The sequence below is a fragment of the Monodelphis domestica genome, chromosome 1 (assembly GCF_027887165.1).
Source record: "Monodelphis domestica isolate mMonDom1 chromosome 1, mMonDom1.pri, whole genome shotgun sequence".
In the NCBI taxonomy this organism is placed as follows: domain Eukaryota; kingdom Metazoa; phylum Chordata; class Mammalia; order Didelphimorphia; family Didelphidae; genus Monodelphis; species Monodelphis domestica.
The window spans coordinates 395,043,505-395,067,022 of NC_077227.1; the positions used below are offsets into that span (position 1 = coordinate 395,043,505).

At 39.7% G+C, this 23,518-nt stretch overlaps 1 protein-coding gene across 3 annotated transcripts in view; it reads right to left on the minus strand.

Moving 5' to 3' along the window:
* Positions 1-7,248, minus strand: part of PIGU (phosphatidylinositol glycan anchor biosynthesis class U) — a 104,528-nt gene extending 97,280 nt beyond the window's left edge. Inside the window, exon 1 of one of the 3 annotated variants that reach the window (XM_056811774.1) lies at positions 7,036-7,248. In XM_056811774.1, the coding sequence (XP_056667752.1) occupies positions 7,036-7,165 (130 nt within the window). In that variant the 5' untranslated portion in view covers positions 7,166-7,248. The remainder of the gene's footprint in view (positions 1-7,035) is intronic. The other 2 variants (XM_056811776.1, XM_056811775.1) reach the window with 2 other exon arrangements.
* Between the last annotated feature and the right edge of the window lie 16,270 nt (positions 7,249-23,518).

The following is a 23,518-nucleotide window of genomic DNA, read 5'->3' on the forward strand; positions in this document are numbered from 1 at the left end:
AAAAAACTGGACGTAAAGTAGACCTCAAGCAATTCATGAATAGTTGAACAAACTGTGATATATTAATGTAAGAGAATATTACTGCATCAACAAAGGAAAGACATGAAGAATTCAGAAAAATTTGGTCAGACTTGTATGAACAGAGCAAAGTAAGCAGAACTAAGGTAACAATTTTCTCAATGACTATAATAATGTAAAGGAAAATACAGAAAACACCAATCACAAAACAGTGATCAGCACAATGACCTATCTTGAATTCAGAATACTGATGGTGAAACATATCTTCCTCCTATCCATAGTGAAGTGGTCGATTATGACTGCAAAAAAAAAAAGCATAATTTGTCAAATCAATACATTGTTTTGTTTTGCTTAACTATACCTCTTTGTTAACAGTTTTGAGTTTTACACAAGTGGAGGATACTGGAAAGTAACTGCAATTTTTTTTTTAAGTAATTCAATAAACATAAAATCTAATTATTCTGACAAACTCATGCTCCAATTTCTTATTTGTCCTTGCTTGCATTCTATTTACATCTTTTGTATACTGACATCTTAAATCTAAACTCATCAAAGTTCTCCAACAACCACACTAGAACTCTAATGGGAAGCCTTTCTTTCTTTTCTACAAAATCTTTGGATTATTCTCACCTGTATTCTTAGCCTCTTATCTCTCTTGAATCTTGAATTCCCTTCTCAGGCCATACATTCCAAATTACTTTTTGCCTGTACTTTTAAAAATTTGCTTTACTATATAAGCTAAAAAACTCATCACCTGTACTCAGGCTTTCCAAGTTTGGCTATTTCCAACTCTAAAATGACAGTTTCTGCCAAGATTCTTATACCCACTCTACCAACCAGCTTCTCCTAATTTATCAAAATTTGCTACATTCTTTAACCCAGATAATCCACTGCAAGGCATATGCACCCAAGACAGTTGCTATCAAAAAGAAAGGCTCCACTTAAAAAAATTTTTTTACAGCAACACTTTTTGAGTTTAACAAAGAGAATGATCACCTAGGAAATGACTAAACAAATTATGGTACAGGAATACAATAGAATATTACTATATGGTAAGAAAAGACAAACATGATGAATACAAAGAAGTATGGGGGGAAAAAAGTATGGAAAAACTTACATGAACAGATGCAAAGTGAGTAAACAGAGCCAGGAAAACAATATGGATAACATCATCATAAATGGATAGAACACTTACTGTAAAATAACTGAAGATGAATGTTGGGAAATTATAAAAAACAAACGGCCCAAAAGAAGAGACATGAGAAGACACTTCCCTCAACTCCTTTGCAGAGGTGCAAAACAATGCACATAACAACAGATATTTTTCAATGTAGTCATCAGTTCTATTGATTATTTTAATCTTCCTCTTTTACATTTTTAAAAAATTCTTTTAAATTCCCCTTGCCTGACTGTAATCCAGTCGAGTGTAATGGACTTCTCTACTAGCAGCAATGCAATGATCCGGGACAATTCTGAAGGACTTACAAGAAAGAACACTATCAGCATCCAGAGAAAGAACTGTGGGAGTAGAAACACAGAAGAAAAACAATTGCTTGATCACATGGATCCAGGAGGATATGATTGGAGTTACAGTCCCTAAATGATCACCCTAGTGCAAATATCAATAATATGGAAATAGGTCTTGACCAATGACACATGTAAAACCCAGTGGAACTGTGCGTCAGCTACGGGAGGGTGTTTAGGGGAGGGGAGGGAAAGAAGATGATTTTTTGTAACCTTGGAAAAATACTCTAAATTAATTAATTAAATAGAAATTTAAAAATAATAATAAAATTCCCCTTGCCTGAAAGAGGCAAGAAAAAAAATGGGAGAAATCTAGGTATTATTAAAAAAATTAAGATATCAATAAAAATCTGTTTTGAAAAATTAGTTCTATATTAGCAATATAGTGCCTCTTGTCACATAGTCTACCTTTTGAGGAATAAAAGTATTAGCAGAAAAGTCAAAAATTAGTTAAATAGATAAAAAGTTGCATGAAGATGAAGGAGTAGCAGAAAGTAGTATAGTGAGTTTCCCCCCTCAAAACTCCTCCTAATCTAGAAAATATACTGGATCTAATCCTATTTGGAAAAAAAAATAATGTTAAGTAATTTGTCCAGCCCAGGTCAGCATAAGGATACAGAGAGGCCTATACAAGATACAGGATGGAGGCAGGAGGAGCGTAAGAAAAGATAAGACAGTTGGGTGGGTCAGGGAATTGAGAACTAGTCCTAGTGACAGGAGGTCCTGGGTTCAAATTTGACCTCAGATACTTCCTAGCTGTGTGACCCTGGGCAAGTCACTTGACCCCCATTGCCTAGCCCTTACCACTCTTCTGCCCAATACACAGTATTGGTTCCAAGACGGGAGGTTTTTTAATTAAAAAAAATAAAATAAAAATAAAAGAAAGAAACCTAGGTCACAGAGATATAAATCCCCAAAAGGGGTTGACCCCAAGTTTCTGAGAAACATGCACTTTGTCAAGATACACAACAAGAAGAGGCTGAAGAAGATACAGGCCAAAAATGCCAAAGCCATCAAGGCCCGAGCAGAGACCATCAACACTCTGAGCACCAAGGCCTCCAAGGCCAAGCTTCTCAGGCCCAAGATCTCCAAGGCCAATGCCCAGCATGCTGGCCTCAAAATGGCCACCAAGCATCCAGGCCTGAGGATTGGCATCAAACGTACAGGCTCCAAGATCACAAAGCCTGACTCCCAGGTTGCCAAGCCCACTGATCCCAAAGCTGCCAAGCCCACTGCCCCCTAGGCCACCAAATCCAGCTCCAAGGCCACTAAATCTGATACCAAGGTCACTAAAGGTACCAAGTCTGACACCAAGGTCACCAAGTCTGATCCCAAAGCAGCCAAAGCCACCAAGTCTACAAAGCCCAGCGATGCCAAGGCTGCTAAGCCTGTTGAATCCACCAACTCTAAGGGTGCCAAACCCAAAGATGCTAGGGCTAAAGCTTCTAGTCCCAAGCCTTCAAAATAGATGCTTCAGGACAGGACTTGTTTAAACTCTAAACCACCACTTCTTTTTCAGCCAGTGTGTGATTATCCACTATTTTGTATAAATAAAGGAAATGGTGAGCCACAAAAAATTAATTAATTAATTAAAATAAAAGAAGACACAGGCTAGTCCTAATATCAAATCTAAAGTCAGAATGGAGCCTGGAAAAATAGCAAACAAAAACAGAAGACAACGATAAAAAGCCATTATGGTTACAAAGAAGTTCTAGACACAAATCCAGAAGAGAGATGCAAAAGGGGAAAGGAAGGGAATTAGCATTTAAACCACACCTACTATGTGCTAGGCAAACAGAGGTTAAGTGACTCATTCATGGTCATATTAACTGGTAAGTGCCTGGGACTGTGTTTTAACTCAGGTCATCCTGACTCCAAGTCCAAGGTTGTATTATTCACTACCGTACCAGCTTGCCATCCAAAGGATCTACAAGCAAAGCTTCAAACACAAACCTCCCTTAAGGGGCACAAATTGAACTAGAGTCCTTGAGAGAGATGAAGCAAGAGGTTTTTTAAAAGAACAGAAAATATATAAATAAGAGTGTTAGAGGAGAAAATTAGAAAAAAACAAGAGCATCAGGCAGGTGATGATGGCACAGTAGATCAAGCATTGAGTTTAGAGTCAGAAAGACTCAAGTTCAAATACAAGCCTCAGACACTAAATGTATGACCCTGGGAAAGTCATTTAAACCTCTCATTACCTCAGTTTCCTCAACTGTAAAAAACATGGATAATGAGAAAAAATGAGAGGGAAAGAAATTAATAGCTTGGCACAAGAGGCACAAAACCTTGACCAATTCAATAAACTCAGAAAAACAGAATGTACCAAACATGGAGTCCAGGATTCCATGAGACAATATTAAATATTTAAAGAAACAGAAGAATATAAGAAAATATTAAAAATCACAAGGCTGAAAAATAGAAGAAATCATATGACATTTCAGAGGAAAAAATAACTGATATAAAAAACAGACCTAGGGGAAAAAATTTAATAATCACTGGACTTCCAGAAAGCCATAACCAAAATAAAGAGACTAGGCATATTTCAACTTAAAAGAAAAGTGCCCAGATCTTAGAACAAAATCACAATGTAGGAAAAAAAAGATTCCACCAGTTACCTCCTGAGAGAAATCCCAAAATGAAAACTCCCAGAAACAATACAGCCAGTATCTGGAGCTTCTAGGACCCACAATCAGAATCTCACAAACAAGAGGAACTACTACTACAAAGAGGTACACAAGAAAACAAAGAGGAAAGAACAGAAGAAGCAATTGAAACTTCAATCTTAACTCTCATCTGAACTGATCAAAGGAGGAATATTTACACAGAGTGGGGTATAGAAATACATTTCATTCAAACAGGGAAATAGGATGAAAAGGGGAAAAGAGAGAAGGGCAATAGATTAAGGGTAGGATTAGTACTAAGCAAAACAAAATATAAGGATGTACAAAAATATTTATAGCTATTTTGGGGGGCAGCAAAGAACTGAAATCTGAAGGAGTGCAAATCAAATGGGGAATAACTAAACAAGCTATGGTATATAAATGATAGAAACATAGGAAGACTTGTATGAATTGATGCAAAGTAAAATGAATAGAACAAGTATACAGTGACCATAATATTATAACAAGGAATTCTGAACAACATATGATTCATCAAGATTTCAGATAACTTCTAAGGAAATATGCTACCCACCTCTTGATAAGAAATGAAGAGAACAGAATGAGATATATATTGCATATGTATTACACATATATTTATAGTTTTCTTTTAAAAGTGGCTAATGAGGAATTTTGTTTTGTTTGACTGTAAGGAGGAGGGGGAAGGCCAGATTATTTGGTTAACAAAATAAAATTTAATTTTTTCAAAATTAGCTATTTTAGCACTGCTGGGTTTGTACCTCAAAGAGATAATAAGGAAAAAGACTTGTATAAGAATATTCATAGCTGCACTCTTTGTGGTGGTAAAAAAATTGGAAAATGAGAGGATGCCATTCAATTGGGGAATGGCTGAACAAATTGTGGTATATGTTGGTAATGGAATACTATTGTGCTATAAGGAATAATAAAGTGGAGGAATTCCATGGGAACTGGAATGACCTCCAGGAATTGATGCAGAGCAAAAGGAGTAGAACCAGGAGAACATTGCACACAGAGACTGATACACTGTGGTACAATCAAATGTAATGGACTTCTCCATTAGTGGCAATGCAGTGATCCTGAACAACTTGGAGGGATCTACAAGAAAAAAGATTATCCACATTCAGAGGAAAAACTGTGGGAGTAGAAACACAGAAGAAAAACAATTGCTTGATTATATGGGTCAAGGGGACCTAGCTGGGGATGTAGTCTCTAAATGAACATCCTAATACAAACACCAACAACATGGAAATAGGTTTTGATCAAGGACACATGTAATACCCAGTAAAATTACATTTCAGCAATGGGAAGAGTGGGAGGAGGGGAGGGAGGGAAATAATATGATTCTTGTAACCAAGGAATAATGTTCTAAATTGACTCAATAAATAAATAAATAAAAATTTTTAAAAATTTAAATTAGGTATTTTGCATTTAGTGGAATGTTAGGAATAGCAGATTTCCTGATTATTGAGTTCTCCAAATACCTACTTTTACCAATCTTGGTGTTATTTTCCCTCTAGGAAAATGAAAGCTCTTTGATTTTAAAATGTGTAGTCCTAGTACCTAACACAGTATCTCGTACATAATAAATGCTTAAAAAATGCTTCTTCATTCATACATTCATTACTTAGTATATAAGTCATAAGGATTTGCCTGAGATATAGAGGTTAATGGCATTCCAAGGTCACTTTCAAGGATCAAAGGTTGAACATAAATCTGAGCTTTCCTGATCCTAAGTCTACTACCTTATCAATTAATACACATTTAGTGACGAATAATAAATATTTTTAACTTAATTTTTAGATATGTATCAGGAATTCATCATCCATTTCCTACTCCAGACCAGTTGGTCTATAGTATATTTCCATAACAAACTTCTACTTTTTTTTGAATCCTTACAAATGTCCATCATTCTTCAAGGATTTCCAAACAAATGCTTGATCTTAACACATTGAACTCTACTGCCCTACCCCCATCCATTTCGAGCTCAAAGGATTCAAGAGTTAAATACTATCATAGAGATCATCTACTCCAACACTTTGATTTTTACAGATGAAAAAATTGAGGCTCCAAGAAATGCCTTTCCTATAGTCACGCACAGCATCTCAAGGGTCCCCAGCACAGTGATTCTCTGCAGTAGGCTCTTCAATGAATGAATGGAAAAGAACCTTAAGCAATTACGCCTCCGAGAAGGGTAGTACTGGGGGTATTACTTCAAATCGTCCCACTCTTCTAAATGCTTCCATGCTCAATAACCCCATCCAAGATCCTTCTTGGCAAGCTTAGTTACCCAGCATCCTCCGCCCCACCCCTGGGGTCCCAGCACTGGAGAAGGTGTCACACCAAGACTCAAGCACTGGGGGTGGCTCATTTCCACGAGACACGCCCCGTTCTCTATGGCTACGCCCACTTCCTTGAAAGGGAAAATAGGGAGAGGAGTAGGTTAGGCACACACACAACCTTCGGCCAGTCACCAGGGTCTCCCACTCTACGCCAAGCCTTAAGGGGGATGGGAGGAGACTGTCAACCAGCGAGCGTCTGCCCTTAGGGACCACACCCTCTCCATTCAAAGGCCCAGCAATGGAATCATCCCTGTAGGTAGAGGCACGAGGTTCCCCACCCCGTCCCTCGCTTTTCAATGGCCCCGCCCTAATTCGCGCCGACGGCGCTGACGCCGCCACCACCAACACTGCCATGGGGGGGGGGGAGGGAAGGGGAGATAAAGCACCCCCGGAGCCCCTTGAACACGCTGTTCCCAGACCCAGCCTCGAGGTTCCTGCTAAGGAGGGGCCAGGGCGGGGGCGGGGCCGGGCACCCGAGCGTCCGGAGGCGGGGCAGCTCTGCACAGACTCACCTCGTTTCCACGCATTCAGCGGGGATACCACCTCCACCCTCTCAGAGATGAATTCAGCTAGGCTGGAGCGAAAGAGCAAAGCCCGCACTGTGACAGCAGCCACCAGCACCAGGGCCAGAGGAGCCGCCATGTTAGCGGGGGCGGGAGAGCAGGCGGGCGCGCAGAGCAGGGCGGGGTCGACGCTGGGCGGTGCGGGACTCCGTGTGGAGCATGCGCCCTACATTGTAGTTCTTACCGCCAAGGTGGGCACCACGATCTATAAAGGGGTACCTTGGGCAACAAACTACAACTCCCAGAATTCCTTGGCTGCGGCCCAGACAGAATGACGAAAAACTATAAGGGATCGTTCAATCTCCTGGTGCAACTGTTTTTTCCCAGCTCATAAGCCATATGTATTGAGATATTCTCCGCTCCACTGACCGATAGAGACCTGAAGGGGGCGCTTGTTACGCGTCTCTCCCAAACCTTTTGTACATGTATCTGCAACCACGTGGTGCTCTCCTAGGGCACGCCTCAGGGGTCTCAGAGAAAAGTCTGGGCCGCGAACAGGAACCTTAAAAGCTCGGCCTGGATGTGGGGACTAGCTCTTTGAACTTATTGATTAAAGCCTTTGGAGGGCGTGGAACTCAGAGTTACCCAGTAAATCAAGGGCAGAGCAGCGATTCAGTTCTCCTGATAGCTGGCTCAGGGGCATTTCTGTACCAGCCAGGATAAGTTCCTAAGATTGCCTTCCAGACAGCCCCTTCCATCCTGATAAACTTGAGGCAGGTATTCTACATCTCTACATAATTTAACCAATTCTTCAATCCGCAAGCATCTATTAAACTCTCACTATGCAGGTGTTGTTCCCCCATTACTGTGTAAGCTCATTGCCACAAGCAACTAATGGATTCTTTGTACCTGTAACAACTACACTATGGAATGCAAAGCACATTTGCATTGACTTGTTGAATGACTGAGTAAAGTCATGGAAGCATAAGGGATAGAGACCTAGCCCCAGATCCAAAAAGACCTGCCCTTGGGTCTCAACTCGGATGCAAACTGGCAGTGATCCTGGACAAGTCACCTAATCTCTGGATGTTCTAGTTTAGGCAATTCTCTAATAAGATAATTTCTGAAAGAATGTTGGTGTAAGGCTTTTAGAAATTAGAAAAAGTCTTTAGAAATAGTGACAGGTTCAATCACTATCCCTACACTGTGCCGGAGTTGTGCTGAGCATTGGACATAAAAAGAAAAAAAAGTACTCTATGCTCCAAAGTCGTCAATAAACATTTATTAATAATAGGTGAGGGACAATGTGCTAACTTTTGGAGATATAGGCAAAAAGAGTCCCTGCCCTCAAAGTACTCACAGTCTAAAGGGGGAGACAACATAAAAACAATTATGCACAAAGGAGACATATATGGGATAAAATAGAGATGATCTCAGAGAAAGGGCACTAGCATTAAAAAATACTCAGAAACTAGAAAGTGGGATTTGAAGGTGGCAGCTGGGTGTCTCAGTGGATTGAGAGTCAGGCCTAGAAATGGGAGATACTAGGTTCAAATGTGACCTCAGATACTTCTCAGCTGTGTGATCCTGGGCAAGTCACTTGACCCCCATTGCCTAGCCCTTACCACTCTTCTGTCTTGGAGCGAAGGTGAGGGTTTAAAAAAAAAAAAGTGGGATTTTAGCTGAGGCATGAAGGAAACCAGAGAAGCGAAGAGTCAGAGAAAAGGGAGTATAGCATTCGAACCATGAAAGGCAGTCACTGAAAATGTAGTCAGGAGATAGAGGAACAGCAAGGGGATGGGTATCACTGGCTTATAAAGTATGTGAAAAGGAATAAAATGTAAAAAAAATGGATAAATTGAAGAGGTCAAGTTATAAAGGACTTTAAAAAACCAAATGATATTTTGTATTTGATCCTAGAGGCAATAGGGGGACACTGGAGTTTATTGAAAAAGAGAGAGCCATGGCCAAATCTGCACTTTAGGAAGATCACTTTGACATCTGATAGAAGATGGACTGGGGTAGAAAGAGACATTAGGCAAGGAGACCTACCAGGCTATTATAGGGACTGCTGGGTGACTCAGTGGATAGAGAGCCAGGCCTAAAGATAGGAGTTTTGGGGATCAGATCTGGTGTCAGATACTTCCTAGCTATGCAGCCAAGGGCAAGTCACTTAATTCCAATTGCTCAGCCCTGACTGCTCTTATGCCTTGGAACCAATATACAATATTGATTCTAAGTCAGAAGGTAAGGGTTAAAAAAAAAAGGCTAATACAAATATCTAACCACAAATGATAAGGGACTAAACCAGACTGGTAGAAATGTCATAGGAGAGAAAGGAACATATACACTAGTGGTATTTCAAAAGTGGAATCAGTAGGAATTGACAATGGATGAACTATGGAGACTGAGAGAAGGGGAAATTAAAATGAATTGGCAATGTCTTCCATCCTAATGAGAAATAGGGAAGTTAGGGAAAAGGGAAAGTTTGAGCCAGGTGAGGGTGGGAAATAATGAATTCCGTTTTGGACATACTGAGTTTCATATGCTTACAGGACAACCAGTTTGAAACATCCAATAAGCAGTTGGAGATGTGAGATTGGAGGTCAGGACAGAGGTTAGGACTAGATAAAAAGATCTGAAACTCCCTAATGAAGAATCTAATGAGAATCACTATGAGAATCACTTGAAGACGTGGGAACTGATGGAACAGAGGGAGAAGAGAAGAGAGCCCAAGTCAGAGCCCTGTGGGATACCCTTAGTAAGAATAACTTAAATTAAGATTCAGTAAAGGAGACTGAAGAACAGTCATACATATAGGAGGTGAATCAATGTAGACTAATGTCATTAAAACCTAGAGAGACAAGAGTATCAAAGAATATGATTGATAGTGTCAAAGGCTCTAGAGAGGTCAAGAAGGGTGAAGATTTAAAAAAGCCCATTAGATTTGGCCATTAAGAAATCATTGATTACTTTTAATAGAGTGGTAAACAGCCTTCTCAAGATTAGCCATAAAAGAGAAGAGAGATATATTATAATAGTGAGTGGGGATGGCTGGATCGAAGAAAAAATTTTGGGGTAGGCACTGGCAATGGAGATGTTTGTAGACAACAGAGAAGCATCTGGTAAATAGGGAAGGTTTGTGAAAGTAGGGATGATGGGACAATCTGCTAGAGAAAATGGGATAGAATGGAATCACTTGCACATGCAAGTAGAGGAGTTTGTCTTGACAAGGAAGGAGAAAGGTGGCAAAAAGGAGAAGATGGTGGCAAAAGATATATGGGCAAAATAAGGAGGAGAGGAGAAAAGACAGCTATTGCTGAATGGTCTTAATTTTAAAACAATTTATGAGAATTTTTCTCAGTTGAGAGGGTGAGAGTCACTATTGAGGAACTGCTCACTAAATAAACATGTATTTGTCAAAGGGGGCAACTAGGTGGCTAGGTGGAGAGTGTATCAGGCCTAGAATTTGGGAGGACCCAGATTCAAATATGATCTCAAACACCGCCCAGCTATGTGACCCTGGACAAGTCACTTAAGCCCAATTGCCACTCTTCTGCTTTAGAACTCATAGTTATTGAGAGAGAGAGAGAGACAGACAGAGAGAGAGACAGAGAGAGAGAGAGAGAGAGAGAGAGAGAGAAAGAGAGAGAGAGAGAGAGAGAGAGAGAGAGAGAGGGAGGGAGGGAGGGAGAGGGAGAGGGAAGGAGAGAGAGAGGAAGGGAGAGAGAGAGTTTGTGGACAAGGTTGCATTGGGTTTTAAAAGTTGAAGTTTACATTTAATCCTAGATTCAAACAACCACTGGAGTGTTTGAGTAGGGGAACCATATGGTCAAAAGTGTTTACTTGACTAATAAATATGAAAATCTGATCACCCTAGTGAAAATATTAATAATTTAGAAATAAGTCTTCATCTATAGTCATATATGGTCAGATCTATAGTTAAGTAAAATTGTTTTGATAACATTATGTAAGTTGGACTAGAGTAATTAGAGACTTGAGGTAGGGAGGCTATCATAATAATCTAGATGAGCCATTTTTTAATGTGACCAATGAGGAAATTTGTTTTGTTTGATTATACTTATATGTTAGAAGGATCTCTGGTTCTATTCCCCCCGCCCCAGAAGTTTAAGGATAGGAGAAGGAAAAAAAATTTAATGAATTTAAACATCTTTTTAAAATGATATAGCAAGGCAGCTAAGTGACTCAGTAGACAGAGAGCCAGTCCTGGAGATGGGAGGTCCTGTATTCAAATCTGATCTCAGACACTCCTAGCTATGTGACCCTGGGCAAGTTACTTAACATCCATTGCCTAGCCCTTACCACTCTTCTGCCTTGGAACCAATATTTAATACTGACTGGATGGAAGATGGAAGGTAAGGATTTTAAAAATTAAAAAAAATAATCTAGGTAAGAAGTTATGAGAGCATGAATAATTGCTGTGTTAGAAGGAAAAAATGTTACATGAGAGATGTCAAAAGGCTACTAATGGCAAGATTTGGCAACTGATTAGATATTTGTGGCAAGGAAGAGTAAGGAATCAGGATAATATCAAAGTTACAAACTTGAGAAACTGGAGAGATGATGGTGACTTCTACAGAGATTTGGAAATTTGGAAAGGGGAATGGTTTTGAGGGAAAGATAATGAGTTCAGTTTTGGACATGATGAAATGAAAATGTCTTCAGGAAATACAATTTGAAATGTTTAATAGACAATCACAAGTCTGAAATTCAGGGGATCAAATGATAGATGGATGGATGGATAGATAGATGTGTATGTATGTATATATATAAAATAAGATATATATATATATACACAGATATATATCACATATTCTGTGTATATGTGATATATATGTGTGCCATTTGTATAGGAATTCTAGTTAAACCAATGGGAGCCAATGAGATATCCAAGAGAGGATGGAGAGAGAGAAGGTGGCCTGGACAGAACTTTGGGAAATACCCACAGTCAGACAGCATGATGGGGATGATGAGTCAGCAGAGGAGGCTAAGGAGGAGTGGTCAGATAGGAGAGAGTAGTGTCATGAAAATCCAGAGCAGAGAAAGTATTTGAGAGAAGAAGGTGTTAACAGTGTTTAATACAGCAGACATATTGAGAAATATGAGGACTGGAAAAAGATTATCAGTCTTGGTAATAAAGAAATCATTGGTAACTTTGATGAGAGCAGTTCCAGTTGAATAGTGGGGTCAAAATCTAGATTAAAAAAAAATTGAAGAATGAATGGAAAGAAAGGGGAAGTAGCGAGTATAGACAACTTTTTCAGGGAGTTTAGTTGAAGAGAAATATAGGCCAATATAGCTTGAGGATATAATGGTGTCTAGTGAAGATTTAAGAATGGGAGAGACTTGGGGAAATTTGAAAGCAATAGGAAAAGGACCAAGAGATTGAAAGAGATTAAAGATTCAAGAGATATAGAGGAGATGGATGCTATCTGTCAAAGAAGACTGGAAGTGATTGGAATCTAAAGTACATGTAAAGGAATTGACCTTAACAAGGAGAAAAGCCAAGCTAAAGGAAAGGATGAAAGAGGGGAAGATCTTGTCAAAGGTTTTGAGAGATGAAGAGAATGGGAGAAAAGTGTATGTAGATAAAATTACCTCAGTTTTCTCAGTAGCGTTAGAGGCTTAGAGAGGATGAAGGGTTTGTGAGGGAACTGAAGAGGGAAGTAAAGGTTTAGTATAGTTTCACTGGAAGTGAAACAGGAAATCAATTAGGGAGGAATAAAAATACTGTCTTGCCACAGCAAGTCCCAAGTTAAGGTTGGATAACATGAACTTATAATGTAATATATGTAATTCATTATCTTTGTTAGCCTCCAGCTGCATCCAGCAAAAGAAGAATGGCCAGCGATAGGAGTAATTCATGATTGAGCATTGCAAAACAAGACTGAACAGCAATAGGGCAAAGGGACAAGGGTTTTGAGAACAGAAAATAAGAGAGAGGTGAAATGACTAACCACTGAGTTGAGATTGGAGAGGAAGGAAAGTAAAGTCAGAATAAAGATAATGTCCTGGGAAAATACTGAGGGGTGGAGGGATTGAAAGTCTCCAAGAAGTTGAAGAATAGGTTTAGGAGGGATGAGGCATAGTAAGAGGTGGAATGGCAAGAGGTTATGGTCAATTAGGGTCAGACTTTCTAATTAAGGAAGCAGTAAACGTGTGGGTATTGATGAGATCCAGTGTGCCGCCATCCATATGTGTGGCTGAGGTGAAGTCAAGGGGAAGGTCTTAGGACTTAAGGAGGCTGAGACACTGGGAGGTTAGAGAGTTGGAGGGAATATCTATATGACTTATATTTCACTAGTAAAAATTGTAGGCTTGTGGTGGCCAAAAAATTGGAAAATGAGGGGATGCCCATCAATTGGAGAATGGCTGAACAAATTGTGGTATATGTTGGTGATGGAATACTATTGAGCTAAAAGGAATAATAAAGTGGAGGAATTCCATGGAGACTGGAACAACCTCCAGGAACTGATGCAGAGTGAAAGGAGCAGAACCAGGAAAACATTGTACACAGAGACTGATACATTGTGGTACAATGGAATGTAATGGACTTCTCCATTAGGGACAATGTAATGTTCCTGAACAACCTGCAGGGATCTAAAAAACACTATCCACAAGCAGAGGACAAACTGTGGGAGTAAAAACACCAATGAAAAGCAATTGCTTGACTACAGGGGTTAAGGGGACATGTCTGAGGAGAGACTCTAAATGAACACTCTAATGCAAATACCAACAACATGGAAATGGGTTCGAATCAGGAACACATGTGATATACCCCAGTGGAATACATGCCTCGGCTATGGGAGAAGTGGCGGGGGGGGGGGGGGGGGGGGGCGGGGAGGAAAAGAAAATGATCTTTGTCTCCAATGAATAATGTTTTGAAATGACCAAATAAAATATTGTTAAAAAAATTTTTTTATTGTAGGCTTAGAATCAAGATACAAGGATTCTAATCTTAGTACTGATACCACCTGTTTATGATTCAGTGGAATTTAGTACATCTCTCTATGCCTCAGTTTCCTCATCTATAAAACTGGGGATAATGATATTTCCACTACTTGCTTTTAAGGGGCAACCAGGTGTCAGTGGTTAGAGTGAAGCCTGAAACCAAGAAGACTCATCTTCCTGAGTTAAAATCTGGACTCAGACATTTACTAAGTGATCCTGGGCAAATCATTTAATCCTGTTTGCCTCAGTTTCCTCATCTTGTCAAATGAGCTGGAGAAGGAAACAGCAAACCATTCCAGGATCTAACTGGGGTCACAAAGAGTTGGACACAACTGAAAAATGAATGAACAACAACAAAAACTTTATGAGCTATATCAATGGGATTCATATTTGAAGCATTGAGAGGATCTCAGTTTTGAAAGGGGGCCTCAAAATTCTTCTAGTCTAAACTGTACCTTACTAGGAACACTTAACACCATCCATCCAACTTTTGCTTAAGAAGAAACTCACTTCCTCTTGAAGCATTCCATTTCCTTTTTGACCTTTATGATTATTAATATTTTTCCTTGTGTAACTCCTGTCCCAAAGCCCATTGGTGTGAGGTATTCTTTATTGGTGAAGATGGCTCTTCCTTGATGAGTTCAGGAAACCTCCAGCCTTCTTCAGTCTTCTTGGGAATTCTTCATGTTTGAATCTCTTTGGAAGCTACTGACTTTCAGCTTCAAGAAGGAAAAATAGAAGAGGGAAATTCCCCTTCCAGTTACTGAGAGAAAAGATGCTAAGAAGATATGAGAGGAGCCAGTAGTCTCCATCATGTCTCCGTCCTCAGCTTGCTAGTCTAGAGATTTCATGAAGTTTCAACTTGACTAAGATCTAAAACTCTTGATTGAGCTGAATTAGCTCAATCCCAAAAGGGGTGCTCCTTCACCTTGGTATATATTCTTCTATGTATACCTTCTCTGATTCGGATAAATGGATTTCTTTGTCATTAGCTATGTATAGTCATTGTGAAACTGACATTCAGTGGGAAATAGGTCAAGTCTTGGATACAAAGCTTGAGGATCTTCCTTCTTCCCAATACTGAATATCATAGCGATGAGAAGTTAGATGAATCCAATTATATCTCCTAGACTAAAAATATCTAAGGGAGGTGATAAATATAATTCTATCCCTTTACCCTTTCATGAGGAAAGCAGAATGACCTCCAGCCCCTACTTCCTGCTTCCCCTCCTAGCAGAAAGTCACCCCCACCCCCACCCTGGGCAGAGCTAGGCAAATTGGGAGACTGTGATTGATTCCTGAGATGTGATGAGGAGAGCTGATGGGTGGAGAAAACTGAGTATAAGCGGGAGCCTCTGGGATCCTTGGGGTTCTTGTGCAGTCTTTTGCCTTGTGGACATGAGCTTTGGTGAGGTTCCTTTGAGGTTTGGGATTTGGGCTTCCTCATTTGGACTTCAGATTCTGGTGAAGATTCAGCTTTCTGCAATGGAGACTCAGCCTGAAGAAGGATGCTTACTCAGGTGAGACTTGTCTCCTTGGCGTGAGAAATTGCCCTTTGCAGCTCAGCCTCTTTGGTGTCAGTCTTTGGTTGTTGAAAATGTCTGGCTGGAGATACTCTCATGGGCTGGTGAGATTCGCATTTGGATTCACATTCAAGTTCTAGAGGCACTTGGACTGGACTTAGGGTATTTTTAACTAGGCAATATTCTCTACCTCCTTCCTACATTTCCCTATCTTACTATCACTATTTTGCTATAATAAAGCTACTAACAGCCTTATGACTTAATATCTAATTATTATAAATGGCAACCACAATTTTTAAAATTCTTATATTTGTCAAACCCATTTTAATTATTACACACCCACAACTTAGTGACAGTGGATTTGAGGCCTATTGGTTACCTTTAATTTGGCTTAACTTATTTTCCAAGACAGTTTTACCAGAATGTTATATGCTACAGCTTCTTAGAGCCACAGGTGAAAGCTGGGTGAAAGATGGACACCAAAGTTGAATGAGTAACCCTGAAAAGGGTTTAGCAGCCCTCATACCAGATGTGCTAATCCTCTCAGAACATCCCAAGTGGCATAGTAGCTGTATGTCAAAAATCAAGCCTAAGCCTTTCTTATGATGAGACCATCTCCCTCTCTCACATATGTTCTTGGTTCCCATGCTATGTAGTGGTGCCCTAGGGCACTGCAACAGACTCACAGAGTCACAACTGGATATTTTCCATTAAATTTTCAGAGGAAACTTGGCGATAATTAATATCTGTTGGACTCCACTTGTACTACTACTAACTCAGTGTAGTTGAAATTCAACAACTGATCAGACTACAAATTACATTAGTTTTGAAGATGCTCTTGAATGTTTGAGATGTTTTTATTTACTTGTACTTTCAAAACTACTTTGGTAACTTCTCTTTCTAATTATCTTCTATCTTTGAAGATGGGATTTCAATGGTTACAATTGTGTGATATAAGAAAGGAATAAGAACAAAAATATTTATAGCTTCTCTTTTTGTGGTGGAAAAGAACTGGAAACTGAGGAGATATCCACCAAATGGGAAATGGCTGAACAAATTGTGATACATGTTGGTGATGGAATACTATTGTGCTATAAGAAATGATAAGCAAGATGATTTCAGAAAAAGCTAGAAAGATCTGTGGGAACTGATGGAGAGTGAAACAAACAGAACTAGGAGAAAGTTGCATACAATAACAGCAATATTGGGTAATGATTATCTGTGAAAACTTGGCCATTCTCAGCAATGCAATGATCTGGGCCAATGCTGAAAGACTTCTGATGGGGAATGCTGTCCACCTCTAGAGAAAGAACTTTTGGAATCATCTTTTAAATCAGTGTATTTAGGATTTTATTTTGGGATTTTGGTTATGTATGAGTGTGCTCTTACAACAATGACCAAAATGGAAGTGTATTTTGCATGACAATAAAAAATGAAAAAAATACAAGAAAGACACAAGATACTGTGAGGCAAGAAAGCTTCAAAAATCATTGGAAAACAGAAAATAAAGGTGGTAGTATACAATCTGATTCCAAAATTGGAGGCATTGTGCTGAATTCAATAGATGCATGCATTCAACTGACAATAGTGTTTAAGAATGAATAAAAATGTTCTTTTTCTTTTAATTTATATGTATCATTTCCTTCAAACAGGTACTAAATTGTTGGGATGTAAATATTTATTAAATTGCTTGGATTTTCATAAATGGGACTTTTAGGAATTTCTTTGGGTCTAGGAATGCTATTAAAAAATGAGTGAGACTCTAAGGAAACTATGAACAAAGACAATTTAGAAACCTCTGTCCATATATCATAGCTTGAGAAATAGAAGCTATTAATATTATGCTTCCAAAAAGAAGGATATTGATAAGCTTGAGATGGTCCAGAGTAAGACAACCAAAACAGCTTTGAGTCTGAGTCATATAAGGATTAATGGAAAGAACTGAGGATATTTAGCCTGGAAAAGGCTCAGGAGGAAGATGACAGCTTTCTTCAAGAATCTGAAGAGCTCTTATATAGAATAGGAATTTGACTTGTTTTATACAGGACTAAAGAACAGAAGCAGGAATTCTAGAGGGGAAATTGCAAAAAGGAAAATGGAGGCTTGCTGTCAGGAAAAACTTTCTAGCAAAGTTTTAGAACTGTCCAAAAGTGGAATGGATTGTGTTCTGAGCTAGGCATGACTCAAGCCAGCCCCTTGGTTTTTAATGTTTGATACTAGAACTAAAAGATATGTATGTGTATCATTCAACAGTTAACAAAAGGGGATTAATTAAACCATATCAAGAGAAGAATATTCCACAAGAAAATGCATTAATGAGTTGATTTAACAGAGCAAATCTCCAGTCAAGTATCAGACATTACCTGAAGTTCCTCTTGGCTATTTTGTGACTAAATATCCAGAAAGTGATATCAATAACCTGGGGTCTCCTAAGCCAATCAAATATCAAGGATAGTTTCAATATTTTAAAAGGAAAACTAGCCTAACACAAAAGTAGGGATTAAGATATTGCTGCCTTAAGACATCATGGGGTTCAGTGGATAGAGAGCCAGACTCAGAATCAGGAGGCCCTGGGTTCAAATTTGATCTTAGACACTTCCTAGCTGTGTGACTCTGGGCAAGTCACTTAACCCCCATTGCCTAGCCTTTACGGCTCCTCTGTCTTGGAACTGATTCAAAGTGAGAGGTAAGGATTTTTTTAAAAAACTATATTAAAATAACACCTGGTAAAAACATTTCCCAAGGTCATAAAAAAAAAAAACAGGCAAAAAGCTAGCCCAAAAGGAAGCTCCATAAGAGGGATTTCAAAAGCTCCCTACCAAAGTCTTAAAAATTCCTTTTATATTCTTCTTGCCCAGAAGTCCTCCAGTTAGGGCCCAGATCAGTTTTCCTCAGGGCAAAATTAATCCAAACTGCTCCAGATAATGCACCACAGCGTTCTTGCTCACATCAATCCCAACTGATGTTGTACAGGAGCATGTGAAGTAAACTTATGCCCCACTCCCAGTTCCATCAGTAGCTTAGTCCACAATGGTGGGTCATACTGTTTGGGAACGAGCCATCCCCTTGTTTTGATTTATTTCTAAGGGAGCCCATATTGCTTAACAGAGAAGAACCCTTTATCCTGTCTTTTCTTACTGAATGGATAGGAGGAGCTTCCTTTAATTGGCTGTAACCAGAACCTGTAAAGGCTTTAAAACTGGATTGAGACAGACTCTCTCTTTCCTATTTGCTTTTTTCTCCTATTTCCAGAGGGTAAAGATTGCTTACCATTTACCCACTGCCAAGCCCTATGAACTGAACTGGGGCAGGGTGAGCTCTCTTTTATCCCAGCTCAAAGAAATGAGCTTAGAATTCTAGTGGTGATTGAAGCCAGAATTCCAGGTTGGATGCTGGAGCCAGCCAGTCCAGAAGGAGAGCCCTGAAAAGACAGGGTGCTTAGCTCAAGGAGGGTTTAGAATTGTGCTCAATAGCCTCCTGTGAGGAGCCCCACAATAGAATTCTTGACAGCTGTTGAGTTTCCTGGTCCTAGCCTTGGAGAGGCAATGAGATAACTTTCCTACCATTAAATTTTATTGTGGTTGAATTTAAAATATTTAAATTGGTGGTCACCAGGGATTTAATTTCTAAATACCAAAATGAATTACTAAAGTAAAATGGAATTTATGGTAGTTTATTTAAGAAAGAGAGAAAAGGAGAGAAAACTCCGGCTTCCTCAGAGCCAGGTAGAAATTCTAAGGCCCTAATCAGGGAAAAGAGTCTCAAGATGATGGGCCTCCTCTCAGAGGTTTACACCTCTAGAAAGGCAGGGACTAAGTCAGCCTTTCACTCACCAACTGTCTAAAAGGTAAGCAGTCTGAGGTACCCTGCAGGAGTTCCTCCAAGGGTCCAGTTCCACAGCCAAGTCTGGTGACTGATCCTTCAGTCCAAGGCTGAGTGATTGACTGTCTCTCCTCTTCAGTCTTTGTTGCCTCTATTTAAAAAGACCTTTTGCTTTTGTGTCACCTCCCCTAAATTTCATGTCTACCAATCACAGCAGACGCTCCTCTCTAGGACTGCCCACTCTTTCACACATGGGTCACAGACCTCCCTCTCAATGCATGAAATGAGTGTTTTCACTTTTTTGTGGTTAGTTATACCTTTTTGTAGTTAAAATGGGTAGATCTACTTCAAATACTGATTTACCACCTTTTGGGGGGATTAAAATCTAAAAATAGATTGTGGATTACAATTCAATCTTCCCAACGAGGGGATGCCCATCAATTGGGGAATGGCTGAACAAACTGTGGTATATGTTGGTGATGGAATACTACTGTGCTCAAAGGAATAATAAAGTGGAGAAGTTCCATGGAGACTGGAACAACCTCCAGGAAGTGATGCAGAGCGAGAGGAGCAGAACCAGGAGAACATTGTACACAGAGACTAATACACTGTGGTAATGGACTTCTCCATCAGTGGCGGTGTAATGTCCCTGAACAACTTTCAGGGACCCAGGAGAAAAAAAAACACCATTCATAAGCAAAGGATAAACTATGGGAGTGGAAACACCGAGAAAAAGCAACTGCCTGAATACAGAGGTTGAGGGGACATGACAGAGGATAGACTTTAAATGAACACTCTAATGCAAATACTATCAACAAAGCAATGGGTTCAAATCAAGAAAACATCCAATGCCCAGTGGACTTACGCGTCGGCTATGGGGGGTGGGGGGGGAGGAAAAGAAAATGATCTATGTCTTTAACGAATAATGCTTGGAAATGATCAAATAAAATATATTAAAAAAAAAAAAACCAATTCAATCTTCCCAATAAAGGAAGATTTAAGTACCATCATTGTTACAATCAGGAGATAGCTAAATCCAATCTTCACACTACTATGTGGAAACTAAGGAGAGGAGATACTCATGACAGAGAGGTGAGAGAGAGGTTGCCTCCCTCTAGACTTGAAAGGGCTAAAATCTGGCCATCTGGGTAGAGAAAGCAAATTTCTTGAGCCACTTACCTTGTGTGAGGAAAGAAAATCAAACACATAGGCCCTGATGATGGAAGAAGAAACAACTAAGAATTAAATCCATAACATGGGAAAGCAAGGTTTGAACTTTTATTTACTAGTGTGTAATATGTATAATGTGAGATATTCAGATTTTATGGGTCCTTTGAGAAGGGAAGTTGTATATCTCAGGAGTTGCCCTTCTCTGGGGAAGTCTAGACCAGAGGTGTCAAATTCAAATAGAAACAAGGTCACCGAATATATCTAAGGATGCTTCTAGATCACATATTGACTTGGGAAATTACACATTAACATTATCTATATTTTATTGTATCTTTAGTTAGTTAAATATTTCCCAATTATATTAATTTGGTTCAGCCAGCTCTGGGGCATGTTGTGGGCCATAAGCAGCCTTAGACATGTCTGGCCTAGACAATAGAGGGATGCTATGATTCTAAGGGACTTTTCTGTCTTGGGGAAGGGGAGAGAACAGGCATTTACTAAGGAACTACTATGTGTCAGGCACTCTGCTTTATAAAGATTATCTCATTTGGAAAGATTGGGGAGGGAGAATTGTGCTAAGTATTATAGCCTACTCTGGATCCTTTATGTATTTTCTGTGTTGTATATAATGAATTCTGGGGAACATTTTGCATTTTTTTGTGAATTAGAATAAAAATTATTTGGGCCTTACTCTCTATATATTGAATCCTTGTTTGGGATCTTAAGGACCCTTTTACTTTCACCTGTGGTGATCCATCAACTTGCTATATCTAGTATTTTCACAGAATAAATTCTAAATTGGGGATATAAGCCAAAAAACAATTTGAAGGGTAGCCTCCAAGATAATTGATGCTTGTATGTATTAGATTCTGGCAGGAGGGGCAACATGACATAGGAGATAGAGAGCTGAGCTCTCCTGAGAATCAGGAAGACCTAGGTCATGTCCACTGTGGACTGTGAGTACTTACAGACTATGGATGTCACCCTGGCTGGGCCACTTAACTTCTCACTCCGCTACACAGCTCTCTAGGACTACAGAGAGATTGCAGACCTGAATTGATAGAGGGAGTTTCCCCTTCTGGAAGTTTCCTATATCAATGAAATGATAGGTCCAGTTCCTAATCTTCTATATCAGATTATATCATAACATCATATTATAGCATAATATAATAGGAAATTAAACTATTCTGTTTATTGCTCCCTGCCATTTCCTGGTCAAGGCTACCATAGGTCATTTCCTGTGTCCCATCCCAATGAGGGAAGCACCTACTCTTGGCCTTGGCGGTTGTCAGGGGCTGAGGCTGCCGGAAGGATGGGGCCCTAAGGACTTTACTTCACTCACTGGCTGGGCCCCTAGGGCTCCTCCACTTCCTTCCTTCCTGTCCAGCACAGACATGTAAACATATCTAGGACTTATGAAAAGCCCATGGCATAATTGTGAATTTAGCCCAGTTGTTGCCACCCTGCCTCGAAGATTTGCTTGGCAGCTCCCAATATGAACCAACAGAAATGACATTTTCCTCCCCAGAGTTCCAAAAGTAATTCCATACCGTGGGCATTTATGAGTTTTAACCTACTTTGTACTTATTGTAGAATTGTAGGGGTCCCTGGATATACTGCTTTCCTCCCCTTCAAGACTGTCACCTTTGCAAGGTCAGAGTCCAAGACTTCATTGTCTCCATCAGCTCCAACCACCACCAACACCCATCATGATCAGAAGGCTTTGAATTCAGTAAATTCTTAAGACCCAAGATAGCTGTTCAGTTCAGTTCAATAAACAGTAAGGATTAAAACTAAGGATTCAAAGTTGAAATAAAACATTGTCCTTATTCTAAGGAGTTGACAATTGAAAGGGGCATTGAGAAAGGAATGTGGTCTGATGATTTTGGAGTCAGAAGACCTGGATTCAAAAGCCAAATCTAACATTTTATACTTGGGTGACCTTGGGCATGCCACTTAACTTTCCTGGACCTCAGTTTTCTTATCTGTAAAACAAAGGGGTAGGACTAGTTGGCCTCTTCTTTCAGTTTTAGATCCATGGTCCTATGGAATGGAGGCTCATGAATTAGGAATGGAAAAAATATTTCCTCTTTTTAAATTTTGAGCAAAGTTAGGGACAGAAACTACCTGTGAACTCAAGCATAAAAGCACTGGGAAAAGCTATCTGGGGAAGCAGATGTCCAATCTATGAATGAATAAAAATGCATGAATGAAAAAATTCTACTCCCCTAGAAATGGAAGTGTTCCAAAATCATTCTCCAATTACCTCTAGCTTTCCCAGGTCTTCCTGGGTCACTCCATAACAGGAAGAACTAAGGTATCCCAAGGACTAGTCCTCTGGCAACTGGCCAGGGTGGGACTGGGCAAACCTGTGCAATCCATGTGGTAAAAGTTAGATCTCTAAAATGGGAGTCCTAATTTCCAGTTCTTCTGTGCTTTGTGCCCTGGACCCTATTGCCCATTTACTTCCTCTCTTCTCTCTGTTCATATATATCCTTTCACCCAGCCCTTTAATTTTCCGAGAATCATAGAATAAGAGAATTGTAAGGAACCTCAGATTGTTGTTCATTTGTTCAACTATGTACTGCCTACTGGATTTTCTTGGCAAAGATACCAGAGTAGTTTGCTATTTCTTTCTCCAGTGGATTAAGTGATTTGTCCAGGGTCATACAGCTAAGTAAGTATCTGTGGTCACATTTGAACTCAAGTCTTCCTGATTCTAGATCCAGCAAGAAGCTCTCTAGCTGCCCCTAAGGGACCTCAGATGCCTAATCCAATTCCTTTTCCTATTCAGGATGCTCCTGGATGAGATCCTCTCAAAGTCCTTATCCTCTGTTCGTATATCTTCAACAACAAAAACAAAAAGCTAGCATTTATAGAGCACTTCAAGGTTTGCAAAACACTTTACAAATATTGCCTCATTTGATCCTCACGACAATCTTATAAGGCAGATCCTATTATTGTTCCCCCTTTTTCAGTTGTGGACCGAGTTTGAGAGGTTGAGT